Source organism: Oryctolagus cuniculus, chromosome 1, assembly GCF_964237555.1.
Source record: "Oryctolagus cuniculus chromosome 1, mOryCun1.1, whole genome shotgun sequence".
In the NCBI taxonomy this organism is placed as follows: domain Eukaryota; kingdom Metazoa; phylum Chordata; class Mammalia; order Lagomorpha; family Leporidae; genus Oryctolagus; species Oryctolagus cuniculus.
Genome location: NC_091432.1, coordinates 111,810,700 through 111,822,233, shown reverse-complemented (window position 1 = coordinate 111,822,233; position 11,534 = coordinate 111,810,700). Strand labels below are relative to the sequence as shown.

Below are 11,534 nucleotides of genomic sequence, written 5' to 3'. Positions count from 1 at the left end.
GAACTCGGATGAGATTTCCCCAAAGTCCTTTTACCACTCCAGCCCAGAGACCACGTGGCCTGGTTGGGAGTGGGCTGAGGATCCGGGCCCTGCACCTGCTGTGGCGGGAGTCCACGGGCCTCTTGGCCTGTGACACACGGTAATCACCGAGCCTGCTGAGTGCGCTAACGGATTAATACAGAGCTCTCTGCAGCAGCTGATAAAGGTCAGCTCTCCACTCAGGTTGCTTGGCCTTGCGCCTGTAGTGAGTGCTGAGGCAGGAACCGCTGGGCAGGGCAGACTGATGGCCGCGGTGGGGCTCTCCTCCCCAGGGACTCCTGTGATCCTCCCTCTGTCTGCAGACGCCATGGAGGTGGTGCTGATCTTCCTGTGTAGCCTGCTGGCCCCCCGCTTGGTCCTGGCCAGTGGTAAGTGCCCCCCACTGCGCCCCCAGACTTGGAGGCGTAGGTTCTTCCTGTCTGGTCAGGTCCCCTCCCATTAGTCGGCAGAGAAAGTCCTGGAAGGAGACAGCAGGTCATGGCCGAATCCCATTGCCCGTCTCCCCACAGCGGGGCCCGCAGGGTCTGCCATCGCGCTTTCCATGCCCTGTACTTCTGGCTTTGAGCTCTGGGGGTCAGAGCTGCATGTTGGTTTCTACGCCCTTCCTATCCAGTGTGCTGTTTGTTGCCATGACGCCTTCCTTGGTCAGTTTCCCCATCTGTCACCAGAGGAGAGCAGTGCCTGCCTCCAGGGGGTGATGTTAGAATGAGAAGGAGCAAGGACTTCACTGGCCTCTGAGCCCTCCAGGCCCTGGCCCCCTGGCTGAGCCTCACTTACCGGCAGGTCTGCCCCTCCCTGCCCTGCAGGGGAACCCCTGTGGGGCCCGAGATGTGCGAGCCCTGGTCAGACCCTTGGGAACCAGGACAGGCGCCGGCTGCCTCCTGACAGCGTCTCTCTGTGTTCGCAGCAGCTGAGCAGGAGAAGGAGAAGGACCCTTTCCATTATGGTGAGCAGTGACGCCACCCTGGGTGCTGGGAGAGGGCGGCTGTGTCACAGGGCCTGCCCGGTCCTGGCCCCACTCCGTCTCTCACCTCCATTCCCTCCGCAGACTACCAGACCCTGAGGATCGGGGGATTGGTGTTTGCCGTCGTCCTTTTCTCCGTGGGGATCCTGCTTATCCTAAGTAAGTGTGTCCCTCTGTCCCCCGGGGCTGCCATGCGTGGATGCTGCACACGAGCCTGGCCGTCTTCCCTGCGCCCAGTGCAGTGCTGGGCGCGTAGTCAGTGCTCAGCAAAGCAGCGAGGCAGGGATGCGGGAGGGGAGACCCCGCAGAGGGGGAGGGGCAGAGAGGCTCTCCCGGTGCCGGGGCTGGCCGTCACAGGAGGCGGGAGACAGATGCTGTGTTCCTTGATGTGAGCCTGGTCTGCACGGAGCTCCTGCCAGCGGTGCCGCCGTCCCATCTGTTGAGTGTGCTGCCTTGGGCTCAGAAGGCCCCACCCCTCCTGGCAGGGCTGCTGCACACAGGTGTGCGTGCAATGCACCCCACCCCCCAGATCCAGGGGGCGCTTCCACCTGTACGGGCTCAGGGTAGCCTGGCCAGGGCTGAGCCAGCAGCATGAGCTGGGACTCACGCCACGAGCCTAACCTGGGACGCTTTGCTTGCCTTTCAGGTCGCAGGTGCAAGTGCAGTTTCGCTCAGAAGCCCCGGTGAGGATGCTGTGACGGTGGACGTGGGCGGGGAGGGGCTCGTGCGTGGCCCCAGAGGGGTGTGCCAGGGACCCTTGTCTCACAAAGGCCCTGTGTGCATAGTGGAAGTTGGAGGCACGTCAGGGGACCTTGGGGGAAGAGGAGAGGTTGAAACGTGAAGTTAGCACATCCCTCCCTCTCCTGATGGCAAGAACGTGCAGAGCCTTGGCCGGAGCCCTCCAGACAGTTGGACCTGCTGGGAAGAGAAGGAGACCCCGTGGCCTCTCCGGGGCCCCTCCATGCAGGACCTGAGATGCTGTCCCTACTTGTCCCCTCTTCTGAAGCCCTTTTAACTGAGGGGACTCTCGGCCTCCCTCTCCACCCCCACACAGGGGTCGCACTCCACTAATCCGGAACAGAAACCAGGGGTGCCCCTGGACCCCTGAAGCCCAGGGCCTGCATCAGGACACCCCCAAGGCCCCACGTGGCCGTCCCCAGTGCCTCTGGGGCTGACACACAGGGCGCCTGCAAATTTCCTGTCCCAACTGCTCTGTGTGTCCCGGGCACCTGTGGTACAGAGCACGTGGACTGCTCAGAGCCGCTGCAGGAGACCCATCCCACGCGGCCCTGGCCAGCAGGGGGCAGCTGTGAGTTCTCCCTGGAGACCTGTGACGGGGCTGTGTGTCTTCCTCCCACAGGGCCCCCGGGGACGAGGAAGCCCAGGTGGAGAACCTCATCACCGCCAATGGTAACTGTCCCCGACCCCCCTCCCAGGTGGAAGAGAGGGGGCTGCAGGGGCCCCGCGGGAGGCCAGGGAACTACCCGGCACCAGCTGGGGCCGCCCTTGAACTATAGCCAGCCAGGCCTTGCCGTGCCAGGTGGGGGCTGCCTGGGGCTTGTACAGTGCCTCTCGCTGCCACTGCCACCACCACCACCACCACCACCACCACCACCATGCTGCTTATAGCCCTGGGAGGGAGGCCATGGGGCCCTCGTTTTCCAACCCAGGGGTTCAGGGAGCATGCCCGAGCTCCTGGGAGCAGCAGCCACAGGGCAAGGACCTTGCGTGTCCCCTTCAGACTGTCCGGAGGCAGGCACGGGCAGGACAGCCACAGGGGTGGGGTCCCCACTCACTGCAGCCCCTTCTGGTTTTCTCGGCAGCGACAGAGCCCCAGAAGGCAGAGAACTGAGGTGCAGCCCTCCGGCGGGGAGGTGAGCCGCTCATGGGGGTCTGGGCGGGGGAGGCCGGCGCAGGGAACGGGGCTGGCTGCTGCAGCGGACACAGCTCTTCTAGTCCACCTGGTCTGCGGTGCCTTCAGGAGTCGAAAGGGACAGCGAGCATCCTGCCTGCACACCGTGGGCATCAGAAATGGGGCCTCCAACCGTGCCCGAGGGTCAGCCCCGCAGGCCTCGTCCCAGCCTCCACGTGGGCACGGCCTGGCGAGGAGTTGGGGTTTGCACAGTGCCACTGGTGTCAAAGTAGCCTCGATGACATCATCATGAGTCACAAAGACCATTTCTGGAGAGCCACTTAAAAAAAATGTGTAAAATTTCCAACCCTGTGCAGAACTAGCTCCAAGAGAAGTAGCGCCCCCTCCTATCCTGGTGCTACCAGTCGCTAAGATTGCAGGGTCCTGTCTTTAGGATCAGTTTCCAGTGTGTGCTCAGGGGACACAGAAGTCACCACAGGTCCCTGCATCCCGGTGTCCAGAGTGCAGCCCCTCCCAGGCCCTCGCCAGCCTGCCAGAAGCAGCAGAGTAGGACAGCTGGGGTTGGGCCCATTCTGTGGCTGCAGAAACTGAGGCCAGTGGGCATAGCTACACAGACCGGATGTGACAGGCCCGGCTTGGAGCTCAGGTCCCTGGCTGGCTGTCGGTGGGTGCCATTTCCACAATGGCCCCTGTCCTGCCTGTCCCACATGGGGACCCCCTGGGCCATGCCAGAGCATCGGGCTTCCATCAGCTCACTTTGGCCTCTCCTTCCTCTACAAGTGAGGTATGAGAGCCCCCAGCCTCCACCACCCTGCTGCCTGGGGATCTGGTGCCTGACACACAGGTTCTCCTGGGATCCTAAGGGCCCAGTGTGCTTGAGTGGCACCTGGACCCATTCCCTAGTGCCTCTGTGTCCCCCTGAACAGCCCGCAGGTGGGCTCAGGACGTCCATCTTCTGGGTGGGGCTCTGCAAGGTAGTGGTGGCCCCGGCTGGAGAGGGCCACTGGTCCCCGTCTAGGAGGTGGGCGTCCTGCTGGGTAGTGTGGTGTCCTGTGCACTGCCGCTCCCCTGGCCAGCCAGGCTGTGCCTCCATGGCAATGGCATGGAAAGGCTCCAGGCAGGCAGCCTCCAAATGAGCGGGCTTCTCCTTGAGTTTTATTTCTCCCATGTGTCAGCACTGGGGGCACTTGCTGAGTGTGTCTTGGGTTCACGGCTGCCGGGCCCTGGCCGGCCTGGGAGCCCCCTTCCCCTGAGGCCCCTGCTGTCTCGGGCCCCTGCCTCGCTTCTCTGCAGCCCAGGCGTGTCCTTCGTGCTTAGCCGGGGACCTGGGGCTTTGAAAGGCCTCGCTCAGGGCGGGGAGGGGAACAGATCAGGAGCTCCCGCGGGAGCCGCAGCTGGGCTGTGACTGAAGTTCCCTCGCTCCCTCCCCAGCCTCCGGAACCTGCAGGCAGCTGCCCGGACTGCGACGTTGACACTCGAGAGAAGCAGCCACTCCGGTAGCAGACCTTTTCCCCTGGAGAAGCCGAGAACTTGTGTGTGCCCTGCTCCCCAGTCCCCTCTAACGTCTCCCTAATGATGCAGCCTCCGCCCGCGGTCCCGGCCCCCTCCCGTGACGTGTCCATGTGTCCATGTGTGTTTGCTGCCTGTGGTCTCGTGGCTACTTGTTTGTGGGTGACACCGTGTTAGTGAACTGTGGACTCGCTCCCCTGGGCAGGAGCTGTGCTCTGGCACTGCCGGCTCCTCCCTGCTCCTACTGCCCCCCCAGCACCTCCCACTCTTCCCGGTCTTCCCCCACCAGAGACCAGCCCTTGTCTTGATTGGGGGGTGGGGGGCAAGGTCAGAGTCGGAGCCTGGGCCAGAGACCCCAGCTGTTGCGGGAGCCGGGAAGGCTTGGCCTCACCCTCACCGTCACCCTTCATGGTTCTCTGCTCCTTTCACAAGTACCTGGCTCCTGTCCCGCCCCCGCCCCCCCCCCCACGCACACGCACAGGCTCACACATGCCAGGTCTGGTCTGAAGGTCACTCAGCCGTCGCAGATTCAGAGCGAGCAGCCCGAGAGCCTGGTGCAGCCTTCAGGCAGCCTCACACGGCCATCTTCCTCTGGGGGGCTTCCACCAGGAGCACCCAAGGATGCCAGGCCCAGGGCTTCCAGCCTGTCCCCCTGCATGTCTTAGCAATAACCCCATGGGCTCTGGGGCCCCCTGCGTCCTGCTTCCCAGACCTCCACCTGCAGCCCGGCTCGTCCCTGATGTTGGGTCTCCAGCAGGAGATGCTGAGGGTCTCCTGCCCTGTTGAGGACGCTGCTGGGGTGGGCAGCAGCGGGTGGGGAGGTGCCGGGGTGGGCGGTGGGTTTGGCTACTCTGACTGCATCTCTTCTCTGCCCGGCCATAGCCGGAGCGGTGAGGGCTGAGGGAGACCCTGGGCTCCGTGCAGCCCTGCTGCAGAGGGCTCAGCTGCACGGTGCAGGTCCCAGGAATGGAAATGCAGAGTGGATCCCGGTGCCCTCGTGGAGCCCCCACACCATGCCGCCGCGCCCAGGGCTGCCCCTCTGTCTTGTGCTCTCTCCTCGCGATAACATCAGAAACAGGAATAAAATATCACTTGTTTCCTAGCGGCTCTGGGGCGCTTTGCTTTCTGTACAAGAACTTAACCATCAGGAAGGCCTGTGAGCTTAAAGGGCCAAACCGTGGCCGTCCTTGGCCAGGGGAGGAAGTGAGGTCCAAGGAGGTAGCCGGGCAGGTGCGTGTTCATCTCCGCTGCTTTGGCAGACTCTCCCACCCCCACCCCGCCCACTTCTCTCCCTGTCCCTTCTCTGCCCTCCTCCCGCTGCCCTACTGGCCCTCACCCCCCACACCCCAGCCTGGGTCCCCACAGTGGCGGGGCTCCATCCCATCACAGCGCTGGTGCGCTCTGCACCTCAGAGAAAGGAAGTCACTGTGGCTTCTGCGAGGGTCAGTGGCCTGGTTAAAGCTTCTGACTTTTATTTCTGCTCAGGTCTGGGGCTGCAACCAAAGGCCTTGTGAAAGATGGATGTGGGTGGTCGCTTGGGTTATGCTCAAAGCCCTTACCAGTCAGGTGCCCCCTCCTCTGGGAAGCCTTCCTGGCCTTAGGTGCAGTGAGTCCCCTGTATTCTGGTAGCACTTGGTCCCTGGCTGTCTGCACAGTCGGTGCTCTGTGCCTGGATCCACACTGTAGGGAGCGGCCGGATCATGTCCCTGTGCAAATCGGCCTTTGTGGCACTGGAAAGGGGGGCTCTGGGGTTACCTAGGACATCTTCCCAAGGACAGTGCTAAAATTTTAAAATTTAAGTGTCAACTTTACTTGCTTGAGAGGCAGAAGGTCAGAGAGAGGAAAGGCAGTGGGGGAGAGCTCCTGTTGACCAGTTTACTCTCCAGAGACCCTCAACCCAGGCTTCCCACACAATTGGCAGGTTCCAGTCCCTGGAACCATTCACTGCTGCCTCCCAGGGTCTGCATTAGCAGGAAGCTGGGGCCAGGGCCAGGGATGGAACCCGGGTACTCTGATGTGGGACACAGGTGGCCTATGCCTGACACGGCACCCCACCCCACACACAGACACACACACACACAAGACATTTCAGTTGAGTTTCTGAAAAAGTACTGTTAGGCCGCATTGTGGTGCAGTGGATTCAGTTCAAGTCCCGGCTGTTCTGCTTCCAAATCCATCTCCCTGTTAATGTGCCTGGCACTGCAGAAGGTTATAGCCCATGTACTTGGGTGCCTGCCACCCACATGGGAGACCTGGATGGAGCTCCTGGCTTCTGACTTCTGCCTGGCCCAGCCCCAGTCACTGGGGCCGTTGGGGGAGTGAACTGGCAGATGGAAGATCTCTCTCACTGTCTCTGTTCCTCTGAGTTTCAAATAGACGGGTAGATAAAGCTGGAGGGGGCCCAGCTTCCTCCTTCCGGAGCACTGGTGTTCACATGCAGGGAGGAGTGGTCCCATGACCCGGGCGGTCCTACCCAGAGCACAGCTGTCCCTGCAGGGCACTGACCCGCGCCACATTCTCCAGGCAGGCTCCGGTGGGAGGTGAGTGGCCTGGGAACAGGACACATGGAGGTCAAAATAGGGAATAGCAGCAGCAACAAAAGGAATTAGAGCAGCGATGTCTATGAAGCACTCACTGTGTGAGCATGAGACACTGTGCTAACCCCGGGAGGGCGTGGCCGTGTCTGCTTCCCCAGCCTCCAGGCATGGTCCCATGTTCCTACTGGTGATCTGGCTGAGAGGGAAAGCTGCCGTGTCCCCGAGGGAATGCCCTGGTCTCTGCAACCTCCCGTGTCCTGCCCCTTTCGCCTCCCAGCGACACCCCCTGTTCCTGCAGGTCCTGGGTCTGCAAAGGCTGCTGCAAGAAGGCAGTCTGCCTTCTGGGTCCTGGGCACCGTGGCCCGGCTCCCCCTGGGGTTTCGCAGGTTATAGGTTAGAGCTCGGCCGGTTGTTCTTGGAAGAGAGAGGCAGAGCACAAGCAGCTAGGGGGATGCCAGGCTGGAGCCACGCCAAGGTCACTGGTCCCCTCCTCTGCCTGCCCCAGGACCGCAGGCCGGCGGGGTGGCTGGGCAGAGCCGGGGTAAGAGAGCTCGCCAGCTCCGTCTGGTTCACCCCACCTTGTCCCTGGCTGCTTTGCCTCACCAAGGACAGGTGTGTCGGCCTGAGCTGGGGGAGGAGCTTTGGAAATACCTGTCTCCAGGCCACAGAGAGGAGGACTGGCCCCCTCTCGCCATTAGTGTGATTCATGGCTGTCACAGCTAAGCTGCGGGGGGCAGAATTAGCCAGCTCAGGCCAACTGCTTGTTGATTCTGTGGGGCCAGCCTCAGCCCCGTGGCAGGTTGCACAATAGTAGGGCACCTGCCAGGGCAGGTGATGCTGTGATCGGATGTCCGGAGGACTTGGGGTGGGAGGGGCAGGCGGCGAGGCCCCCTGCACAGCCAGAAGAGTGGGTTCCTGCCCTGAGCCAGGCAGGAGGTGCAGGGCACCTCCTGAGTCCCATGGTGTCTCTAGCTGTGAGAGCATGGGCAGACCCAAGCTTCTCTGTCAGTTTCCCTAGGGTGGGCTGGGCTTCCTGCCACCTAAGCCTCAGTCTCCCCAAGTGGAGAAGGGCCATTCGTCCATCTCTTCCCCATTACCTCGTGGGGTCAAAGGAGTAGAAGGGCCGGAAAGCACTGGAAGGCGTGTGTGCTGGGACTGTCACTGGTGTCGGGGCTGCCACGTGTGCCCTGCCTCATGTTGGGGAGCAGGGCCCCCTTTCATCTGTAGGTCTGGGTGCGCGTTCTCACTTGTCCACCACTCGCCGTTTCATCCTCTGTGAAGCCGGTGTCCCGACACCCGCCTGGCTGAGTGGGGCGGGGGTGGAGCAGACACTCAGGGGTACCCAGAGCTGTGATGTGCACACCACTGTGGTCAGGAGAGGAGACCATGCCAGGCTGGGAGCAGACGTGACCTGGGCCGAGGCCTCACGGAGGCCAGGGTGGGCTCGGCAAGCTGTGAAGAACACGAGTGGTTGCAAAGCCACCCGTGAGCCATGTGAGCCACCTCAGAGGAGTCCAGAAGCCTGGGGGGCGGGGAGCAGGGAGAGGTGGCTTGCCCCTGGAGGCCTTCCTGGAGGCAGGGAGCCTCCAGATGCTCTCTGGAGGCAGGAGGAGTGTGGGTACCAGGAGACGAACAGTCCCTGCTCCAGTTCAGGCTCAGCCGGAAATTCTGGGAGAAGCCAAAAATGTATTTCTCCCAGGGGACTATGGGAGAAGTGGGTCCAATGGGTTTGTCCTTGTCACCAGCTGGTGACCTTGACTCCGAGTACATTGGCCCTTGGCAGTTCCCAGGACCTCCGTGCCCCACACTCGGGCTGTCTTAAAGCCAGCACTTGAGGAATGGACCTCCGGGGCCCACCTCCTCCCAGCCGTGCTGTATAAGACCCCAGGGCCCTGGCATCTGGAGCCGCAGCCGGAGCCAGTGCTGTTCGGGGTCCAGGACCTGTGGGTGGCGCAGATGGCATCCCGAAGGACTACCTGCCCTGCCCGGTGGCCACGGTTCCAGGCTTCTGAGGGCTGGAGTCAGGCTGTCTCGGGGCTTCTGGCTTCTGCCTCATCGAAGCCCCCTTCCAGCCGCAAACCAACACCAGGAAGAGCTGACTTGGAGCCTGGAGTTCAAGGCCATGGCTGATGTGCAGAGACCAGGGCTGGTGTGGAGAGCGCTGTCTGGGCGGCTGAGAGTACAGGCAGGCCTCTGCGCTGTGGCTGCCAGCACCGGGGGCGCAAAGGTAGCTGGAAGTCTCTGCGAGGGCCCTCCTTACCCCACCAGCCTGCCAGAGACCACCTCAGGTTTCTGCTCTGAGTCTAATGGGGCAGACAGAGGCCTGTGTGGGGACGCTGAAGCACAGTAGCTGAGGGCACTGCCTGCTGGGACAGTGCTGAAAGGTGGAAGACCCCAAACCCAGAGCAGGAGCACGTTGATGCCCCCTTTGGCTCCAGCCTGGAACAGACAGGCAAGGGGGCTGGACGTGGCAGACGGGGGGCTCTCCTGCCTACATCCCTTCTGGGACAGCAGAGTGATGTTCCCATGCCTGTCGGCTCCACGTGGCAGGGAAGATGCAGAGCAGGAACTGGGGCCAGACACGCCGGGGTAGCTGCGCTGCTTGGGTCTGTTTGGGGAGGAGAGGGAGGTGGTGGCAGAGACCCGAGGCTCCTGGACGGGAGGCGCTCCCAGGAGTCTGCTGTGGATGGTGCCCCGCTGGGGCCTGAGCCAGGGGAAGGGGTTGTGTCTCCCGGGCTGGTTCAGGCCGAGAAGAACGAAGCTGCCACTCATCAAGACCCCTTTGGCCTTGCACTTCACAAACATCATCCCTACTCCTACAGCGACCCCCCAAGGTAGGTGTTAAAGATGGAAGCAGGCGGCGACCTCCGGGGCCATGCAGTCCCAGAGCCAGGGTGCAAAGTGGCTTACTCCAGGTGGCCTGGCCCCTGGCACCCCTGCTGGAGGAGGGAGGGGCCACCCTGGAGCTGTCCTGGGGGACATGGCAGCCACAGGTCAGGCCTCTGAGGGAGGGTGGGACAGCTCCTTGCCCCAGTGCCAGCCAGGCCCTGTCACTGACCTCAGTCCGCTGGGGTGGGGCGGGGGACAAGGAAGATGACTGAGGAAAGCCAGGGACATAAGCTAGGTAAAGGGACGGGACCACAACTTTGAAGCCCTGGAAAGGACAAATGGGCAGCAGGCTTGGGAGGGGCCCTGGACGGAGGCAGGGGTGGGAACAGGAGTAGTGAGAGAACCCCCCCAAGAAGGGTCTGGGGGCAGCGGGGGTGCTGACCCCCTGATGCCCCTGAGACACGGTGACTTGTGTGCCCAGGCCGGTGGCGACACAAGAGGGCGGCCCTGGACCAGCTGGGCCTGCCTGTGCCCCAGCTGGACCGCTGTACCTCCCTGGGGCTGATAGAGCCATGGAACAACGCCAGGGTCCACACCGTGCTGCCCCAGACTCTGGGGTCCAGGACCGAACCAACAAAGAGAACTTCTCACTCTCTCGGAGCTTAAATTCTACCTGGGAGAAAGACAAACAAGATAGGAAAGCCCATGCCCCGTGGGACAGTGGTGCGTGTGCACAGCAGAGGTAACTGAGAAGGGGCTTGAGGTGCTGCATCTGAGTGGATCTGACGAGGAAGACCTGAGGACAGTGGGAGCTGAGCCTGGAGCCTGCGTTCAGGATGGGAGGCCAACAGTCTGTGCAAAGGCCCTGAGGCAGGGCTGTGCGCTGGAGGGTTAGAAGCTGGTCAGAGACCAGCGTGGCTGCAGTGAGGAGAGGGGCAGGGGAGTCACAGGTCAGTTCCCACGAGAGGTCGCTGGTGCAGACTGAAAGGGGCCTTTTAGGACACACAAGGCCCTTGGCTTATCCTCGGAGCTCTCAGGGTTAGCAGGGGGGTGAACCACGTGAATGGCGCAGGCGTTGGAGGGGGCAGCCAAGGACGCCCTTTCCAGCCTCTTGGTCTACAACTCCAGGAGGGAGGTGTCTTCCCTCACAGCACGAGGGCTGGGTGGGGAATGCAGGCGGGGTGTGTGTGTGTGTGTGTGTGAGCGAGAGAGAGATTGTGTGAATGCGAGTGTGCAAGAGTAACAGAGAGTGTGTAGGGGCAGGGGCGGTCCGGCTGAGACCGCCACCTCCCTGGACCGCAGGTCACGTGTGTGTTTGCAGCAGGTCCCCCGCCCGGAGGCTCATGCACCTGTCACAGCGCCCCGCGGTCTGGGCTGTCGCAGCAGGCAGGTTCCCACTTGGGACATGTGACAGGGCCCCTGGGCAGCCTTGCCCGTGCCAGCCTCACTGGGGGCAGGGAGAGGCACAAGGAGCCTGGGGTCAGGGCTGCCGGCTCAGGAGAGACAGAGGCTGAGGCCAGACCCAGCATCTCCCCAGCGCTGTGGCTCGGTGGCTGGTGCCAGGGCGACCCTGAGGGAGACCCCAGACCCAGGTCAGCCCCACAGAGGCCGTGAGTCTCGGCCTGCCCTGGGCCCACGGGAGGCCTTGGTGACCTGGGAGCAGGGGCTGCCACAAGGCTCTCCAGGTTGCATCCCGGCCCCGGGACCAGAGGATGGGCTGCCTTCCGGCCATCCCCTGCTGGCCCCAACCAGCAGCCGGCAGAGGCCTCATTAGGCTGCAGGC

The 11,534-nt window shown here is 62.9% G+C and overlaps 1 protein-coding gene across 4 annotated transcripts; it reads left to right on the top strand.

The window, feature by feature from the left end:
* Positions 1–242: 242 nt before the first annotated feature.
* LOC127482598 (FXYD domain-containing ion transport regulator 6) lies at positions 243–5,487 on the top strand. 4 transcript variants are annotated; one of them, XM_051837718.2, is made up of 7 exons: positions 243–407; positions 947–985; positions 1,088–1,162; positions 1,650–1,686; positions 2,364–2,413; positions 2,827–2,877; positions 4,308–5,487. In XM_051837718.2, the coding sequence occupies exons 1-6, from the start codon at positions 284–286 to the stop codon at positions 2,853–2,855; spliced, it is 354 nt and encodes a 117-aa protein (XP_051693678.1). In that variant the 5' UTR covers positions 243–283; the 3' UTR covers positions 2,856–2,877; positions 4,308–5,487. The 4 variants fall into 4 exon arrangements, with proteins under 4 accessions (XP_051693678.1, XP_069921358.1, XP_051693680.1 ...); XM_070065257.1 differs by having other exon boundaries at positions 2,824–2,877; XM_051837720.2 differs by having other exon boundaries at positions 259–407; positions 950–985.
* Positions 5,488–11,534: the final 6,047 nt, after the last annotated feature.

Bases quoted from the DNA above. Each gene is read 5' to 3' on its own strand.
- LOC127482598 (XM_070065257.1), top strand. From the start codon at position 284: ATGGCCGCGGTGGGGCTCTCCTCCCCAGGGACTCCTGTGATCCTCCCT. The intron at 1,163-1,649 runs GTAAGTGTGTCC...CTTGCCTTTCAG, and splicing joins GGGGATCCTGCTTATCCTAA to GTCGCAGGTGCAAGTGCAGT. The intron at 2,414-2,823 runs GTAACTGTCCCC...TGGTTTTCTCGG, and splicing joins GAACCTCATCACCGCCAATG to CAGCGACAGAGCCCCAGAAG.